Source organism: Hirundo rustica, chromosome 4 (assembly GCF_015227805.2).
Source record: "Hirundo rustica isolate bHirRus1 chromosome 4, bHirRus1.pri.v3, whole genome shotgun sequence".
NCBI lineage: Eukaryota > Metazoa > Chordata > Aves > Passeriformes > Hirundinidae > Hirundo > Hirundo rustica.
Window position 1 is genome coordinate 62,065,364 of NC_053453.1, and position 17,774 is coordinate 62,083,137.

Sequence of the window (17,774 nt, forward strand, 5' to 3'; positions counted from 1 at the left end):
TACCTTGCTGTGACAGAAGGGGTGCAGGAACACAAGGACAATGATATTTTCCTTGCTTCCCCATTACAATCACTAGAGTAGAGAGTAAAATTCCCTATAAAGGATGAAAACAAAACAGCATCACCTGGTATTAATTTACTTCACCTTACATCTCTAAAAACACCTTAAGCTCCTTTCTTTTTTTAATCTGAGTCACAGATTCCTTCTTCTTAGTCTTCTTCCTAATATTCTCTTCCTCTTTCTTTTCCCTGCAGATTTCTTGGCATTTTTTCCACTATGGTGGTGGACAAGGAAAATCAGCAATTGGATGATGCCTCGTTCTGGAACTGATGACATCCCTGGGCCTCCACACACACCTCTTTCCATCACAAATTCCCACTTAGGAAGGATATCTTAACAGTACAGGAAGAGGAGTCGAGGACAGTCCTCACTAAATAGAGAAAGAGGAAATTTCAGTCATGAAAGTTCAATAACAAACTCTTGAACCTAACCAAAGGATTTTAGGGATCCCTTGCCATGAGGAATGTTACTGGAAGATGAGAGAGCAGCAACCTTTTCAATACATGCAGTGCCATAAAAAGACATACAAAGTTACCGGGGGGAGGAAAAAAAAAAAAAAAAAAAAAAAAAAAAAAAAAAAAAAAAAAAAAAAAAAAGATTTGTTTAAAGAAGAAAAATATTTGCTTTGCAAAAGCACCAGGGCTTCAGAAACTCTCAGTTGCTCAGCTGTTTTTAAACATCTGCTTAGACACAGATGGAAAAACACTCCTTTAGGAGTCTTCATTATCTGTGCATCCAGCAAGAAGAGAAAATTGAGGAGGGCCTGTAGGACTGCGCAGTGACTGTGAGCATAGTTCTCACTCCCCAGACAGGCACTGGGGGGGAATGGTTCCTGTATCTTCACAGCATTTCTCTCATTCCTGAAAATACCTGTTCTGCCCAAATTCCTGATCAGGCAGGCCACCATTTTTTCAGGTGCCCACTTTGGGGTTTGTTGTCATTGCCAACATTCCCTCTGGCCATTCGTTCCCTCCATTATGGAAGTTTCTTCCCTGAATAGCTGAACTAGTCCGTCCAGGATTGAACTGCTTAGAAACAGATGTGAAAATTGGCTGCAGAAAAGGTCACCTACTGAGCCTGGTATGAATGAAGACAAACAGGAAAGCAAAGTAGATCTGAGAAGGAAGCTATAAAACCCTGTGGGCTAGGCTGCTACCTCCATCCAAGTAGGATAAGAATTTAATGTCCAGATAGTTCTCTGGCTCCCCAGTAGGGCTATTCTAGAGTCAAGTATTACACCATGTGAGTGAGAATAGCATGGAAGAGGCTGAATTCTTCCGCCATGTCACAAATTGAGTTTCTTCCTTCCTCTGACTGAGCCAAACAAAGAAAAAGCCCCAGTGATGCATTGCTCCATGCCACCCTGCTGTCTTCCAACACTACCAGTGTCTTCATCACCATCTCAGAAATCTCTGCCACGACATGTGCCTTCTAAATATGGGGTTTAAAAATTGGGACATTTCATTGTTAATCACACTCAAGAAAAACTTTTTGATGCCCAGCTGAGCTCAGATCTCCTGCTACCATTGATCTCACTCTGCAAAAAATAAGACTTGTGAACTTCTGTCCTACAATCCCTGCAAAATGCATAGCTGAAATCAGACTTGGATCTTCTGCCCCCTCTGCAGTCCAATAAGGCTTTGTGTACAACAAAAGGACTGATCAGATTTTAAAGCATCCGTATTCTGGGCAAGAGAAGTGAACACAGTGTTTTTTCAACCTGCAATTTGAACAAAATAAACAGCGTGCCTAGCTTAATACAGACAGAGGAAAAGCCAGAAAGAAATGAAAAGACCACAACACAATTCTTGAAAGAGGATTCACAAAAGTGAAGTACACAACTTTGAAGTATGGAAATTAAGGGGGAAAAAAAATAAATTTTACACTAAGAAAACCATTACCAGCTTCAAGAATCACCAGGGAAAGTATGGAATGTAAAGCTAGAGGAAGGAGGGACAGAACAAAACAACATCAATCTATATCAACATAGAAATCTTAATGGAAAACACCTATAGATTGGGAACACCAGACCCTTTTGGCCTAGAAAAGGTAGCATTAAAAATTCAGCAATCACTTCTGCAGCACTAGAAATTGCTATGCACTTGGGTTCAGGTCTGTGTCAGAGTCTTGTAACAGTGCACAAAACCTAAATTCAAGATTTTATTTATTTTGTACATAGACCTTATAGTTAAAATAATTAATCTATGTGAATAATAATAATAATAGAGGTTAATGAGAACAATAAGGTTTTCTCAGTACAATTCTATTTCAGACTGACAACAAAACTTCAGTCTCACCTTCTTAATTCCTGTTCAACTAATCAAGAAAGAAAAAGTTAAACGTGTCATACAGTAAAGAGCAGATTGCAATATCCATGTAGGATAGCAGGTCATGCTCTCCCTTATCAAGAGTTGGCTTGAATTTTATGCATGGTTTGCAAGTTGTCTCCTGTAGGTACTTACATACAAATAATGCTCAAAATACTGCAAAAATGAAATCATTGTGTCCACTTTGCCAGATGGTGAAAGTCAGCCTAGTTCCACTAGTCATGAACTGAAGTTGAAGAATTGGAACTCTGCATTTTACATCTCACAAACTGTTGGTAATAACCCTTTATAAATCTCTCTGAGAGGTTACAGTAAGCAGGGAGAGTAATACCTAGGCTATGAGTCAGGAAAGCACTTTAAGCTCATGCTTAGGGGAGATTTAAACATGTGGTGAAAGTCAAGAGCACATGTAAGCACCTTGTCTGCAAAAGAATGACTTGTAAAAGCTAAATCAGGGCTGTGTGCTTAGTCAGACTCAGTGTGGTCTGTTCTAAGTGAAGTAATGACTAAGGCCACTTAGAGGTTCTAAAAAGCAAATACTGGGTATGGCCTCAGGATGGTAAACTCGCTCAAAATGTTGCAAGTAGATCCATATATGACACGTCTGAAATGTACAGAAAATATTCTGAATGTGCAATGCATACATCATAAATATGTAAACATATCTATAAGGTTGTACATATTAACTTCAATGTGAACATTTGATTGTCAGCAAAAGAAAAGAAATTTTCATGAGACATCTGGTGCAGTATATGCAAATTTGAGTAAATTAGAAATACACTTAGGAATCTTAAAATAATTTAGGCCCCAAGTGAGTTTCCCTAGTTAGATGCTGCAATGGTGTAAACAGCCGTTCCATTGCCATTTTATAGTAGCTGTAAATATGAACAGACGCCTTCAGTCAGTAATTACTGTAACCAGAGGGATAATGGTATCCTCTACCATGTAATTTAGGGTTTGTTAGCCAGGCCTTCCTGTTCTGTTTACAAAGCCCAGCAGCCTCATGATGCATTTGCTTTGCTGGAAATTTGACTTTTGAATAGGACAGTGGTGTTCTCACTTCAGAGGCTGACCTGCACACGTGATTCTTGTTCCAAAGGGAGGACTGTGTACTGTGATCTTCCTCAACTACTGTACAGTCCATCCCTGAATGTGGCTTGGATAAATATTTCTCAGCAACTGATTTATTTCACCTGGATGTCGCCTGTTGCAAGGTTCAACCTTTCTGAATGCCACTGCAATCAACATATGCAATACTGTGTTCACAAGTAAGTATCAATGTTATCCCTTCATTGGATAACAGAGATGGAGCAGAAACCCTGGGGGAGAGGCAGAATTTGTGTAATGAGCTGCTGGCATTAGAGCAAGTCAGCCCTTCCACAAGCGGCCTTTGGCAAAAGAGAATAAATTTGGAGGCAGGCATTGAGCTCCATGAACCTTCCTAGTACTTCTCCTGAACTGACCTTACCTTCAGATTTTTAAACATAATTGAGAACAGCAGTTCCAGGGTTTCCTTCTAGATGGTCATGGCAAAGTTTCTCACATTTAATAAATGAGCAGAAATGCAGATTATGTTACCATAAATAAAATCAGTCCGAAGTTCGCTGCATATCCAGGCATGCGGTCACTCCATGTCAGCTTCTCCTTTTCATTCTGTAGGTAAAACACATAAACAAAATCACAGCTGTGACAGAAATGTACAATAGGAAATAATAGAATTTATAGGATTTATTATTGGGAGCCCTTCTCAATTCCTCTGCTGTGATTTTGAAGTATATTATGTGATATTTTAAAGTAGATTTTGATTTGAAATAAAGGAGGGGAAGAGTAATTAAGATGTAGAAAATATCCATAAAAATCAGAAAGCATCCTATGCAACTATGATTTTAGCATTTGAAAACATGTATTCAACACTTACTAAAGTTCATATCAGGAGAAATCCCTGAGATTGACCTTAATTTACATTCAGGCAAAACAAGATTGCAGCATTAATTCTGAATTGCTTCTTGTAAAACTACAGAAGAACAGTGCTTGAGACAGAAACCCTGATAAGAATGCTGACTACCATTGAACCCAATTTTTTTTCCTAATGGTCACAAGCACTAAATGTGACCTCTCAGTTCTTGCAAGACACCCCAGTCCTTCCCCTGGTACTCATTTTATAGTGGAGGGCAACTACAAAAAGCAAGGCCTGATCTCTGCTGCCAAACTTGTTTTCTTCATGAATAAACAGCATCTCCCTCTTCCCTGCATAATTTAAAGCAACTGTGATCAGTGAAATACAGTACGCTTTTGCCCTCCGCACACAAACTCAACTCCAGCCCCAGTTGCATGTACATCTAAAGAAGACATTTGAAGATGGATTTATGTGAGAAATATGATTCTCTCCTCTCAAAATAGGTTTCTTAAAATAATAATAAGGTCGCTGCTTTGTTTAAGTTAAACTAAAACTATATAATCAAATTAACTAAGGGCACAAAGCCAGCTGCTGTTGGTATTTCTGTGAAGCACCATTGCTGCCCCATGGACCAGTACTACCCTTACACTGTAGTTAGCCCAGAGTGATTCTGAATTTAAATCAGATTAGAACTTAGGTCAAAGGTTTCCAATAAACCATTTTTAAGGCACAATTGCCCTCAGATAAACATAAAAAATCTGTGAGCATTGTGCCTTTGCAAGAAGCTTCCCCAAAGCAGAATTAGGAATGCAGTATATAAGTTCAGAAATGCAGCCGTGGATTTTTTAACCGGGATGTGGAATTAGACTTAGGGCATAATCCTGCCTACACATCCATTGCCATGGCGGTGGTGCCTCAGACACTGTGGGAAGGAGCATTACTCAGCAGCCCCTCTGGTGACCTCGTCTCCTTTGGGACAGTCCTGGCAGCACTGGGGCACAGCAAACCCAACGAGAAGCAACAGTAATTTGGCCCAGTGTATGTAGAACATAAATACTCTTTACAGTTCACACACAGAGTCTAGCACGTAGCTGGAAGGCTACTTGAAAAAGCATTCCTGTGAATGCACACATGCATTTCATTGCATTTTGGCTGTTACCACTCAGCAATTCTGCAGGACATGAAGTTTTGAGGGATTACATTCCCAGAAGTCCTGAAGGACACCACATTTTACCATTTCACTAGGGGCTGTATGGGGCTGTGGCTGGTGTGGGGCTGTGCTTTGTACTTGTGCTGAACACAGGGCTGATAATACAAAGATGGGTTTGTTATTGCTGAGCAGAGTTTATACTGAGCCAAAGCCTTTCCTGCTTTTATGCTGCCACAAAAGGAGGGAATTTAAGAGGAGACACAGCCGGGATAGGTGACCCCAACTGAGAGAGACATTCCAAACCTCATGGCATCATGATCAATGTATGAAGTGGGGGAAAAGGAGGAAGGGAGGGATGTTTGGAGTAATGGTGTCTGTCCTCCTGAGAAACTGTTGCATGTGATGGGGCCCTACTCTCCTGGGAATGGCTGAACACTTGCCCAACTATGGCAAGCAGGGAATTAATTCCTTGCTTTGCTTTGCTATATAGCTTCCTTTACCCCAACCAAGGATTTTCTCCCTTTTACCCTTCCCATTCTCTCCCTGATCCTGCTGTTCGTGGGTGAATGATTGCCGGCTGGGGTTACACCAGCATGGTCAGCAGGCCATCTTCTCGGCTCGCTCTTCCATGCGTGTGCTTCCTTGAAGCTTACTTTTCCCTGAGTTTGCCATGGTCTGTCACACTGAGCCAAAGGGAAATCTGAACAATGTGAGGAGTTGCTAAGCCAACATGAGAAGAAAGGAAATACTGGATGAGATAAGAGAGTTACTTAGCATACATGGCCAAAACCAAATTGGAAAATTTAACTGAATATCCTAGAGCTCCCAGTCCATCTCAGTTTTGCCCTCTCTCACCCTCATCCATCCCAGAGCTACCAGTCCATCCAGGCAGTGGAAAATTACCTTCTGTTCTTGTGACCGGAGACAAGACTCAAGGAAAAGGGATGAAGCTGATTCAGGGAAGCTTTTAGGCTGGATATCAGGAAAAGTTTTATCCCCCAGAGGATGGTTAGGCATAGAACAGGGAATTCCCCTTTCCCTGGGGAATGGTCACAGCCCCCAGGCTGCCAGAGCTCCAGGAGCTTTTGGACAACACTCTCAGGCACACGGTGGGATTTTCTGGGGATTCTGTACAGGGCCAGGAGCTGGGCTGGATGATCCTCTATCTGGAGCAGCCCAAAAAGTGTAATATTTATTGATTCAATAAGATGAAATGGATCATCTCAGTGACAGATATGTTACACTGGGGAACATTCCCCAAGATGAACTGTGTTGCAGGGGAATATTTATATGTAGACAGAACATCTCACGATAAAAATTGTTTGGGTTTGTGCCAAAGACAAACTAAAAGATTTACTTTAAAAATCTTACTTTAATTTTCCCTCAATATAATGATGGATTTGAAATTCCAGTTGAGGAAAAAGCAGGTTTTGGTCTCTGTGTGCAGTGATGTATTCCTGTTTTAATGTTTAATGGTATGTTGAAAGTGTTCCTTGAAGGAATACAACTATTTTCCTATTAGAAAATAAGAAAAAAATTAAGTTAATGAAAATATTCAAAAAATAAAGAAAGATAAAATTAAATCCATTCTGTAATTTTCTGGATGGTTTATTTCCATATGAGTTACCTAACATGGAAAAGATCCAGCTCTGCATCCTTAGGTGGGTGGCCTCTGAGCTATGGAAACCTGGAAGTACCCTGCACTTCTACAGCACCAGGCAGGTTTTGAAAACAGTTCTCTGCTTCTCTGTGAATTTAACCACAGCCACTTTGCTCAGATCACAAGTATTTCAGTTATTAATTGATAATTTCCCTAAAGACACCACCTCCTCCAAGCAGGTGTTTCTAACCATCAGCAATGCCACCTCAACCTGCACTTGGGGAGTAGGGACAGAGATTTTCTCTCTTCTCCATCCTGCTTTATAGCTCCAGTGCTGAAATTCAGGTGCTTCAGTGTGGTTGCACCTGGGCAATCCCAGTGATACTCGGAGAAGTGCAAAATCCAAGACTCCTCTCTAAGGACTTACACTGCTAGCACAAAAAAAAAAAAAAAAAAAAAAAAAGCTACAAAATTATATTTCCAATCACAAAGTCCAGAAATTCATCTCTAAGTATGCCCAGGAAGCTTCAAATAAGTAAAATAAGTAATTGCCACTTTTATACCTGAATATTTCTTCATAGTTTTCTACTTTAATTTCTACTTCAATACAAAAGCTTTGATTTGTATAACAACTGCATTGTTCAAATGAGCATCAAGAAATGGGAATTGTGGTATCAAATACAGCTCTTTTGTATTTGTGTGACACCTAAAGCACTGCCTGTGCACTGCAGGCTCAAGACAAGGCATGAAACAAGCTGCTTCTGAAGTAAGGGGCCCCTATATAATTTTACTTTGGCCTTGAAATAAGTTTGAGGCAAGGAGAAAAGGATTCTTCAGAGCCATTTGGAAGTTATGAGCAGAAAAAGCCTGCAGAATGGGCAGTTTTGGAAAACAATCAGTTCCAGGGCAATAACACAAAAAGAGGTACAATCAAGGATCATCAGCATTTCTGGGACCTTGCAATGGCCACAGTGGTCATTATAATAAAGAAACCTTGGCCAAGTCCATGGGATTCTTTCAGCCTGTATTTGGGTCTCAAACTTTTTGAGGGCTTGTATTAGTCCTCAGATTTCTGTGAAGAAAGAAAGAGCTACTGCCATGCAGGGCATCTGGAACGCCTGTGTCTATCCCTGTCTGAATCTAGAAGTTCTACTTCCACACTTCCACAGAAGCAAAAGAAAGTGGTTTTGGTCTAAAACCCATTAAAAGAGAGAACTTCATTTTCTATTCTTCTCATTCAAGCAGCAATGGCATTTTAATAGTAAATGTAGTTGTCTTTTGTGAGCAATGTTCTGTCTCAAGACTGCACATGGAAAACAACCTGCCAAGACCCATTTGGAGACAATCAAAGAACTACAAAACCTTTAATTTTTTTTTTTTCCTGTCTTTGAAACATGCAGAGTAGCAGAGTCACACCATTAGCTTTCAGTGGAGCTTAGTGGACACACTCTAAATCTAAATTGTGGAAGCAATGCAGAATAGAGCTGTGAGAAGTGTGTGCAAGGCTCAATACTGGGATCTTGGAAATTAATGGATTTTAAGTCTAAGCAACGTTATTTTTAACCATCCAGTCTGAGTTTCTTCTGTAACCACACAACTTCCTTGAGATGGTTTTTGCTATAAGGATAATGAATGTGATTCACCTAATTTTTTTTAAAAAACCTCTAATCACAGCTTGAGCATTTCTGGGATGAACAGTCAGTTATAAGCCTTATTAGGTCATTCCAATTGCAAATTACCTTAGCTGCTGAAAATGTATGGCTTATTTCCAAGCTGAATTTGCCTATCTGCATCCTCCAGCCTTGACATTTAGCGGCAAATTTTTCAGCTAAGAGCATCCACTGGCAGACTTTTAGGGTTTGGCTGTGCGTTCTTCCAAACTGTGATCAGGCCACCTCTTGGCTTTTAAGCTGGCTGAGACTACTCCCTAAGAATGGGAATGATCGGCCAAGCCCACGGCTGTATTTCTTCTCCTGTAATGGGGTTGGAAGTAAACCTCCCACATGCTACAGCTGTGTCATGGGCAACTGAATTGGCCCTTCACATAACAGGGCTCATGAAAGTATGTGTGAGTAGCCAAGATTCTGTGCCCCAGGAGACTCACAGCCCTCCCACAGGACCAGAAGTACCTCATGTCGTGGGTGAGGGTTGTGCTTCCAGCCATGGAGCCTGGCAGGAAAGAAGATGACAGCCTCATGTCTGTCAGTGGAGATGCTGGCAGAATGGAGGGAAGAATCCATTAATCCAAGTGGCTTCTACTCCTGATGAGTCTTAACACTATATTCTGAAATTCCTAATGAAAAATAAGAAGTCCCAGCAAAGCTGAGGCTGCCTGATCCCTGGAAGTGTCCAAGGGCAGGTTGGATGGGGCTTGGAGAATCTGGGATAATGGAAGGTGTCCTTGCCCAGGGCAGGGGGTTGGAACTGGGTAGTCTTTAAGGTGTCTTCCAACTCAGGCGGTTCCATGATTCTATGACATTTGCACAGCATTTGACTCACACATTTATATAGACACATATTAAATGTATGTAAATGTATGTCACATGCATGCAACAAACACCTTGCTAAAATCTAACGACTTGCAGTAGATTTGTGGAAATATTTCAAGCTGTTTCCTTCACACGGTAATAATGACAAAGGCTGGAGGTCTCCTCTCACTGTAATCTAAATGTGTAAAGCCAGGCTTGGTTAAATTAATATGCTGTAGTTTACTCAGGAATAAAAATGGTTCCTTTGCTGCAGTTAAACTTCTTTTGACACTGGCACTCAATGCATTGTGGCATATTGCAATCTTTATTGTGTAAATGACATTGAGGTGATTAGACTTCATATCACTGTTTAGTATCAAGTGCTTGATATTTACATATGGTTCAAGTGAGAACTGGCAGCACTTAGTCTTTTACAATGACAGTTTAACATATGGCTTTACAAGTATGAATTATGTATGTCAACTTGAAGCCATTCAGAGTATTACCAGGAAAACGCTGTAATTTGCACAAACAATAGGGTTACATCTGTAGTAATAAATATTCATTGTTTGTCAATGCTCTTTGTAGATGGTTAATAAATCATAATGAAGCTGATCCTGAGAAGGCAAAGGGCCAGCTGCACAAATACATCTGGTGGGATTTCCAAAGCCCCTGACTGACAGTGGTACCCAGGCCTGCCATAGTAGAGAAGGTGCTACTGGAATGTTACAAATTCAGCTCAGGGCATGAAGGGATACCCTTGTCACCTGCTCAGCTTTTGTTTTTTAGCGTAACTCGTGAAAAGTCTCAAAGAATATAAAGAAATACCACATGTGGCTTTAAAATACTCTTACATAAATATAGTCAAGCATAAAGAAGACAGATTTTGAACCAGATGTGTGCCTAATTTACTTTCATAATTAAATCAATTTAATATGTTTTGATATTGATTGGACATGGAAATATCAGGGAAAACAAAGTGAGTTTCAAAGATTGATTTTAGGAAAAAAAAAAAAATGGAATTCACTGGATTTCCAGCCTCCACTTTGTACCCTGAAATCCAGAGCACCGCTAATGTAATAGTCAGTCTGGTTTCGCACTTTCTCATGCAAACTACAAACATCTAATGGAGAAGTTAATGGAATAATAAACACAACCCTTTTTAAAACAATTTATAAAACATAATTTAAAAAAAAAATCCTTTTAGTAGTTCCTATAATTGAGCACCATTTAAATTTCTGGCAGTGATTTTATTTAAGATTTTCTCTCTGCAAATTATTTAAACATAGGACTAACAACTATATGTGAGTCTATTGGTTATAAAATCAGTTCCAAACTACTTGTGATATCTCTCCTTAAAATATAAAAATGTCCAAAATTATGTTATCTTTTGTAACTTCAAGTCTATTTGTTGCAGGTAGATAATTTATCTGAACTTTATCTTTAAAATTATTTCTTTAATCTCATTATACACTTCCATATTAGCAATTTGGGCCCAGTGGAACTAAGGGACTTGGCAATTTTTCAGTTTGCAAATCACAAATTACAGTTCTCTGAATTAAATTCAACTGAGCTTATGATTTCAGTTCTGGAAGAGATGCACTTAGTGCTAGACTCTGAGGAAAGCTGTCCTTTTCATGTTTCCATGAAACTTGTCTGGCCTGATACTGTGTCGGTGTCCTAGCTGGAAGAATCTGGACTGAGCATCTTGCTGCTGTAAAATCATCGCAGAACTCCTAGTGAAGCGAAATCTCACTCTAAGGCTTTGGCATTGCACACTTAAAACATGATTCTCCATTGTCTTACGCCATGTGAAGCCACTTATCCCCACACAAAGCGTGAGACAAAGACATGCAACACATTATCAAGTTCCTTGGGTTGCAATTTCAAATATAGCTTACATAAACTGTGAATGATCACACCAGCACCAGAGGAGAGCACAGCACAGAGAAGAGTAAATTCTAGCAACATTTTTAAGCTGGTAATGAAAAGCTTGAGGAGCAGAGAAAGGATTAAAAGGGGGATGTAGCTATGCAAAATTCCTTCCCTGGCTCCAGAGCATTTATTACCAGATGTAAAGTATTAATTAAGTTTGTATTCTAACATTTGAATTTGCTATAAAATTTGAAACACAGTTGCAGAACACAATCTACGGAGGCAAACCTTTGCCAATAATAGAGAGATGACGTGCAGAAAAGAGTTCTGGATAAACAGCAAATGGAAGACTGGAAGGATGGGAAAAGATACAAGAGCAAGGGGCCTCCAGATCTATCAGTTTTGCTCCAAAAAAGGCACATTTCGGAGTTACAAAAGTCCTGCCCCAGCTTTCTCTGTTGTTGTCATTGTCACTGCCCCTTGCTCTGATCCAATACCAGGGAAAATGTTTTGTTTGGCTAATCATGGAAAAAGTCTATAGCAAGTAGAAGTCCATGACAAGCACCACGGAACCACACAGCACACAGCCAGCCTCTCTGCAAAACCCAGCAAGAGTGGGGGAGTATGGAATAGTAATTAAGAGGTGTCAATAAAACAAGGAAATGCAAAGACAAGGAGGAAAACTCTATTAATGGAGTTGGAAGAGTAATGAAATACATACATTTTGATATCATGAGCATTCTCTTTAGACATGTATATGTATACATGCACAAACACACATTTCTGATGGTATCAAATTGGCAGTGACTTCCTCATGAATCACAGAATCAATCAGGTTGGAAAAGAACCCTGAGATCAACAAATCCAAGCATTGACCAAACACCATCTTGTGAACAAAACCAGAGCAATGAGTGCCACATCCAGTCTTTCCTTAAATGCCTCCAGGGACTAGGCTTCCACTGCTTCTTTGGGCAGCCCTTTCCAATGTCTAATCACCCTCTCTGTGAAGAAATCTTTCCTGATGTCCAGCCGGAACTTACCCTGGTCCATAGCCATCTAATAGCAAGTCCCTTCCAATTTCCAAACAGAGAACAGAGAACTACTCATGCACTGGGCTGAATTAGGTAATATTTATTCCAATTGTATAATATGTGCTAAAACTGTGTAGGAAACACACAAAGTTCTCCAGGGTGCTACTTCTTACCAGCATCCCACATAATTTCCCCCTTTTTTTTCTTTCTGAAGAAACATTTTACTGGCAGTTGGCAGTAAAATGCAGATCTATTGAAAGATGCTTTGAAGAGCCTCATTTGGATTTACTATAAAGCAAGTTGGTAAAATGGGAAACAGTAGGCTGCACATTTAATTTTCTTAAAAATGTTTCTCTGGGTCTTTCCTATGATTGTCAAAAAAAAAAAAAAAAAAAAAAAAAAAAAGGAGTAGGTCTATCAACAAAACAAATGGTTGTAATCCCAAACCAAATAAGTGGTGAAAGTAGTGGAAACATGAAACTGCAAGGTGGTATCTAGTCAGAGATCACAGATCTTACATTTAACATGGCCACAACTCTCCAGGTCATGTCAATTGGGTTTGCAGAGAATACTAAATTAGGACACATTGTGAATAGTGAAGGGAGCAGAGATTAAATACTAGGCTGTTGAGAAAGCAGAACTACAAGCACGAAATAGAATGAGACTCAAGGAAGACAAATTAAGGCTGATCCAACAAGGAGCATAATCTGAAACAGCAATAATGCTCAGCAAAGTAAAAAGTGATATCAAATATTCTTGGAGAGCAGTAAGTTACTGTGTGAAAATCAGACCTGGAGAGGATGGAAAAGGTTGTAATTTATATTAGGATCATCCTCAGAGGTAGTGGAGATAAATGTTTTAAAGCATACACAGCCTGCATAGGTATGAATTCTATGTGTATGGTATGGAGTGAATTGGGGAGTGGTATGCAAAAAAAAATCAGTCTTCTAACAGACACAAAATTCCAAAAACTCTGCATTCACCTCTGGCAAGGGATGAGCTCATGTTTCTCCCAGTTGTTTATATATGGGAGAGAGCAAGTAGAGTATGGGCATATATATTCCACTGGATGAGCACACACCTGAGCTGACCGTACTCGAGCTTTTTCTAGAATTACAGAAAAGATCACCAAGATGCTTGGCGATGAGGAGGATGTGCTGAGAGGATCTCTGGAAGGAGCCATGAGTCAAACAGGGTGGTTTGTGATGTTCTACCTATACCCAGAGACTTGTACCAAGTCCTCACACCAAGCTAAAAAATTTCTGAACTTCTGGTGTAGTCCCAGAAAACAACTATATGGAATCTGGAATTAAAACCCCCTGTTGCACTCCAATTTCAGCAAAAGTTAAGAAAGAAAGGTTTTGGGTTTTTTTTTTCAGAAAAATGCTTACAGTGTGCAGTCCTCAATTTCCTCAAAGTTCCCAAAGATATGCAGATGGATCCTCTCATTTGCTACAGTTCTTTGCACTCAACTGCTGGCATATTTCAAGGTTGACTCAATCCAAGGGAAAATTGTAGAGGTTTGTTGGGTTTCCTCTCTCGGCAGAAATCTGATCTAAAGGTTTCTATTACATAGAATGGCCTGGATTGGAAGAGACCTTAAAACTCATCCACCCCCTTCCATGGGCAGGGACACCTTCCACTATCCCAGGTTACTCAGAGCCCCATCCAATCTGGCTTTAGACACTTTTAGGGATGGTGAAGCCATAGCTGCTCTGGGAAACCTGTGCCAGGGCCTCACCACACTCACAGGAAAGAATTTTTTCCCAGTATACCACCTAAACCTACTCTCTGACAGTGTGAAACTACTCCCCCTTGTCTTGTAGCTCCTAGCCCTTGTAGTTTACTCATATAATAAAGTCACTCTCTGAACTTCCCATCAGCCATGACTAAATGGGAAGAAAGGCAATATCAGGACAGAGAGAACTTCTGTAGGGACATCCCACTCATGTTTACTCTACGTGAATGACCTCTTTCAAAAAGGAAAAGATGTTTGCTTTTCATGCTTGATAAGACATGATCGCTGATACAGCTGCAGAGACAAGGGATGGAGGAAGAAAGATCTTTGGAATCTAGAAATGCTGAGGTATTCTGCATTACTTGCATTTTGAAATCAAGGCCATCTGCTTTTCTATAATTTTTGGTTAAGTTTGAGAGTTCTTATGGATTTCTTCAAAGATTCATTTAGCGACATTCTATAACTTGGGTAATAGAAGAAAGCAGGTTATATCAAAATTAAAGAAGCAAAATATTTTGCAGGAAATGTATATAAAGAAAATAGATAAACAGTCTTCATGTCTGTTGCTGATATGGGTTAAAAGTAAGTAGGGGATTAAAATGCCAACAGGAAATTTAGATTGGACGTAAAGAAAACCCTTGGATCAGTAAATCTTTTGATCCTTCAAACAGATATAGGTAACGCCTAGGAAAAGCTCCATAATAAAGCCATGGTATCTTCATTATTGAAAAATTTTAAAAAGAGCTTAAAGAAATGCCTGGCAAATATGACACTCGGTATAGCTGGTCCTGCTTTGGAGCACAGTGCAGGAAGTGGATGTACCCTTCTAAGCTTAATTCCTGTTTTTTGGAGGGTTTTTTTGTTTTGTTTTGTTTTGTTTCTGTAATGCTTATGACCTTTGTGGTCTGAAAACCATTCAAATTACTGAGCTCTTTCTATTTCTTTCTCCTGTTTAGAAACATAAAAAGTGCTGATAAATCTCATGTATTTTCTTCAAATCACTAGTAAAAGAAATTTAAAAGCTAAGTTGCTCAAGTCAACAATTACTGGTAGGATGTCAGCAGAGGTGTGGTCACTTTAAAATGATTCTCTTATCATGCATCCACTCACTTAACTTCTCTGAGCAAATACAACCATTTTACACCACTTCAGAGGCCCCTTAAAACACGTTCCTTGTAAGATGAAAGGGGATATTTAATATTTGATGGCCACCTCACAGAAATCCATTCCCCAGATTATAACAGGAAATCTGGATGTGACAGACCAATGGCTTCATGGTAGCCAACACCTTGGCACAAAGTCAAAGAGTTAAAGAGCCAACAACTCACAAAGGTATTTTTCACTTGTCCAGAGCAAGGCAATCCAGAAGAGCTGCCAACCCTTGTGCTCCTATTGGAATACTCTGCCTTACCATGACAGAAGGAGCTAACCCAACAGAGATGTGTACCCTTGACCTACGACTGGGAAGTGTGATATCCTGAGTCAACAGACCTGTTGTCCTTGACACAAAAAGGAAAAACAAGAAGAGATAACCTACAGACCTTACAGACAAGCACATGTGCCTTCCAACAAGCCAAAATCCTAAATCAGTGACCAAAGGCATCATGTCACTTGATATCGGGACCAAAACTGGCGATAATTCTACAAAATCTTGTGGCCTAGACACCACTCTAATGAAAGGATTGCTCTCAAATCTCTCAGAGCTCCATGGTCTAAACACAATCCTGAATACCCAGAGGTTCAGGCTTGCTGACATTGGCCCAACAGTCCATCCAAATCAGCAGCTTACAAAGCTTTGTTATATGGCAGTGAGTGAGGGAATAAAGGAAATATCCGATGTCTCAGACATCAGCTCCTACATCACCCAATGCCTAAAATGCATCAATTCTCATGTCTGTAGAAGTGCCCAACAACCTATAGGCTTATAACAGAACTATGATTATCTATTCATGGGAATAAGATGGAATCATTCCCTCAGAAACAAAGCAATTTCATTTATGTCCAAATAAAATTGAACATATTAGCAACAGATTAAGCATCTGGAATCTTTTAAATAATTTGACTAAATGTGCAATGTTATTAAGAAAAGATGTGTGTTTTTTCTATTGGGATTTATGTCTAATACTTATTTCCCCATAGATGAGCCTCATCAGACAGCAGGAGGAGCAGCCAAAAGAAAACAGTTTGCTTATTTGCTCAAGAAATAGACTATTTGCTCAGTATTTTAAAGGAGCAGAAAACTAGCACTGTGACAGTCCTGCTAGGCATAGCCTGTGTGTGGTTGGACAACAGAACCCTGAGATCTGGTTTACAAAGGTATGGAAATGATACAACACTGGCAGGTTCAAATGAGACTCGCCATCTCAGTGCACTCAAACACTTCAAACTTCCAAGTCCTAATTTCCAACACTGCACTTTGGGGACTTCAAAGGCCTAGCAAGGAATTTCAGCTCCAATTTTCCCATGATATGGAACCTGGCATATCTGGGGCAGATGTCCTTCAGAGAAATTACACGAATACCACTCACATCCACCTGTTTCTCTTTTCCTGAATTATCCGATTGCCAGTACCCCCAGGGATGCCAGGTGGCTTTTCTTCAGGAAAACCAGCTGTTTGGAGGTGCTATTTCTTATGTATTGCCAGCCTTTGAAACCAGAATGTCCTCTGGGGACAAGGAATGGGTGGGATATTTCCCCAGTCACCACAAAAGAAGCTCTGTCACAATTTCTAGCCCTGTGAATTTCTTCTGCTCTAGAAATAACCCAGACATCATAAGGGCCCTTTGTCACAGGACTTCTGGAGTGCACATTTTCCACTCTTGCCCTAGTCTTCTCCAAGCCAGATATTTCCTTTGCGCTGCCTCCCATGAGAAATCTTCTCAGGAGTGAGGAACAGGCATCTGACCATTGATGCCTCACAGAAAATCTATTCATTATTTTGTTGACATCATTCCCTCTTTAGCATTCCTCTTCTCGAGTCCCACATGAATCTGTTGGAGGCTGTTCAGAGCAGGGACACCAAGGGGGTAAGAGGGACGAGGCAGCTCTGTTGTGAGTAAAGGCAGAGGGAATTGGGAGTGCTCAGACTGGAGAAGAGAAGGCTTTGGGGTGACCTCATTGGGACTCCTTACAGTGCCTGAAGGGAACCCACAGGAAAGATGGAGAGAGATGCTTGACAGGGGTTTGAAGAACAAGGGAACAGCTGAAGAAGTTTGAAGGGGTTTGAAGAACAGCTTCACACTGAGAGAGAGCAGGTTTAGATTGGATATTGGGAAGAAATTTTTCCCTGTGAGGAGGCCCTGGCACAGGTTGCCCAGAGCAGCTGTGGCTGCCCCATCCCTGGAAGTGTTCTAGGCCCAGCTGGACGGTGCTCTAAGCAACCTGGATAGTGGAAACTGTCCCTGCAGGGGGTTAGAACAAGGTGATCTTTAACGTCCTTTCCCGTCCAGGCCATTCTGTGACTCTATGATTTCTTCATACACAGGATGTGGCTTCACCCTAAAGAATATCCAGCACAGAACTAATTCATATCAAATCCTGTTTCTTTTGAAGACATTGGCCACTGTTTCTCTTGGCAAAGGTTTCTGTCTTTGCTCCTTCTTTTGCCCAGTCCTCCAGTTGTACCCAG

The 17,774-nt window shown here is 40.4% G+C and overlaps 1 protein-coding gene across 1 annotated transcript in view; it reads right to left on the reverse strand.

The window, feature by feature from the left end:
* Positions 1 to 17,774, reverse strand: part of ANO2 (anoctamin 2) — a 148,216-nt gene that overhangs the window by 33,000 nt on the left and 97,442 nt on the right. The window contains exon 15 of the mRNA XM_040062298.1: positions 3,966 to 4,040. Coding sequence (XP_039918232.1) covers positions 3,966 to 4,040 — 75 coding nt within the window. The remainder of the gene's footprint in view (positions 1 to 3,965; positions 4,041 to 17,774) is intronic.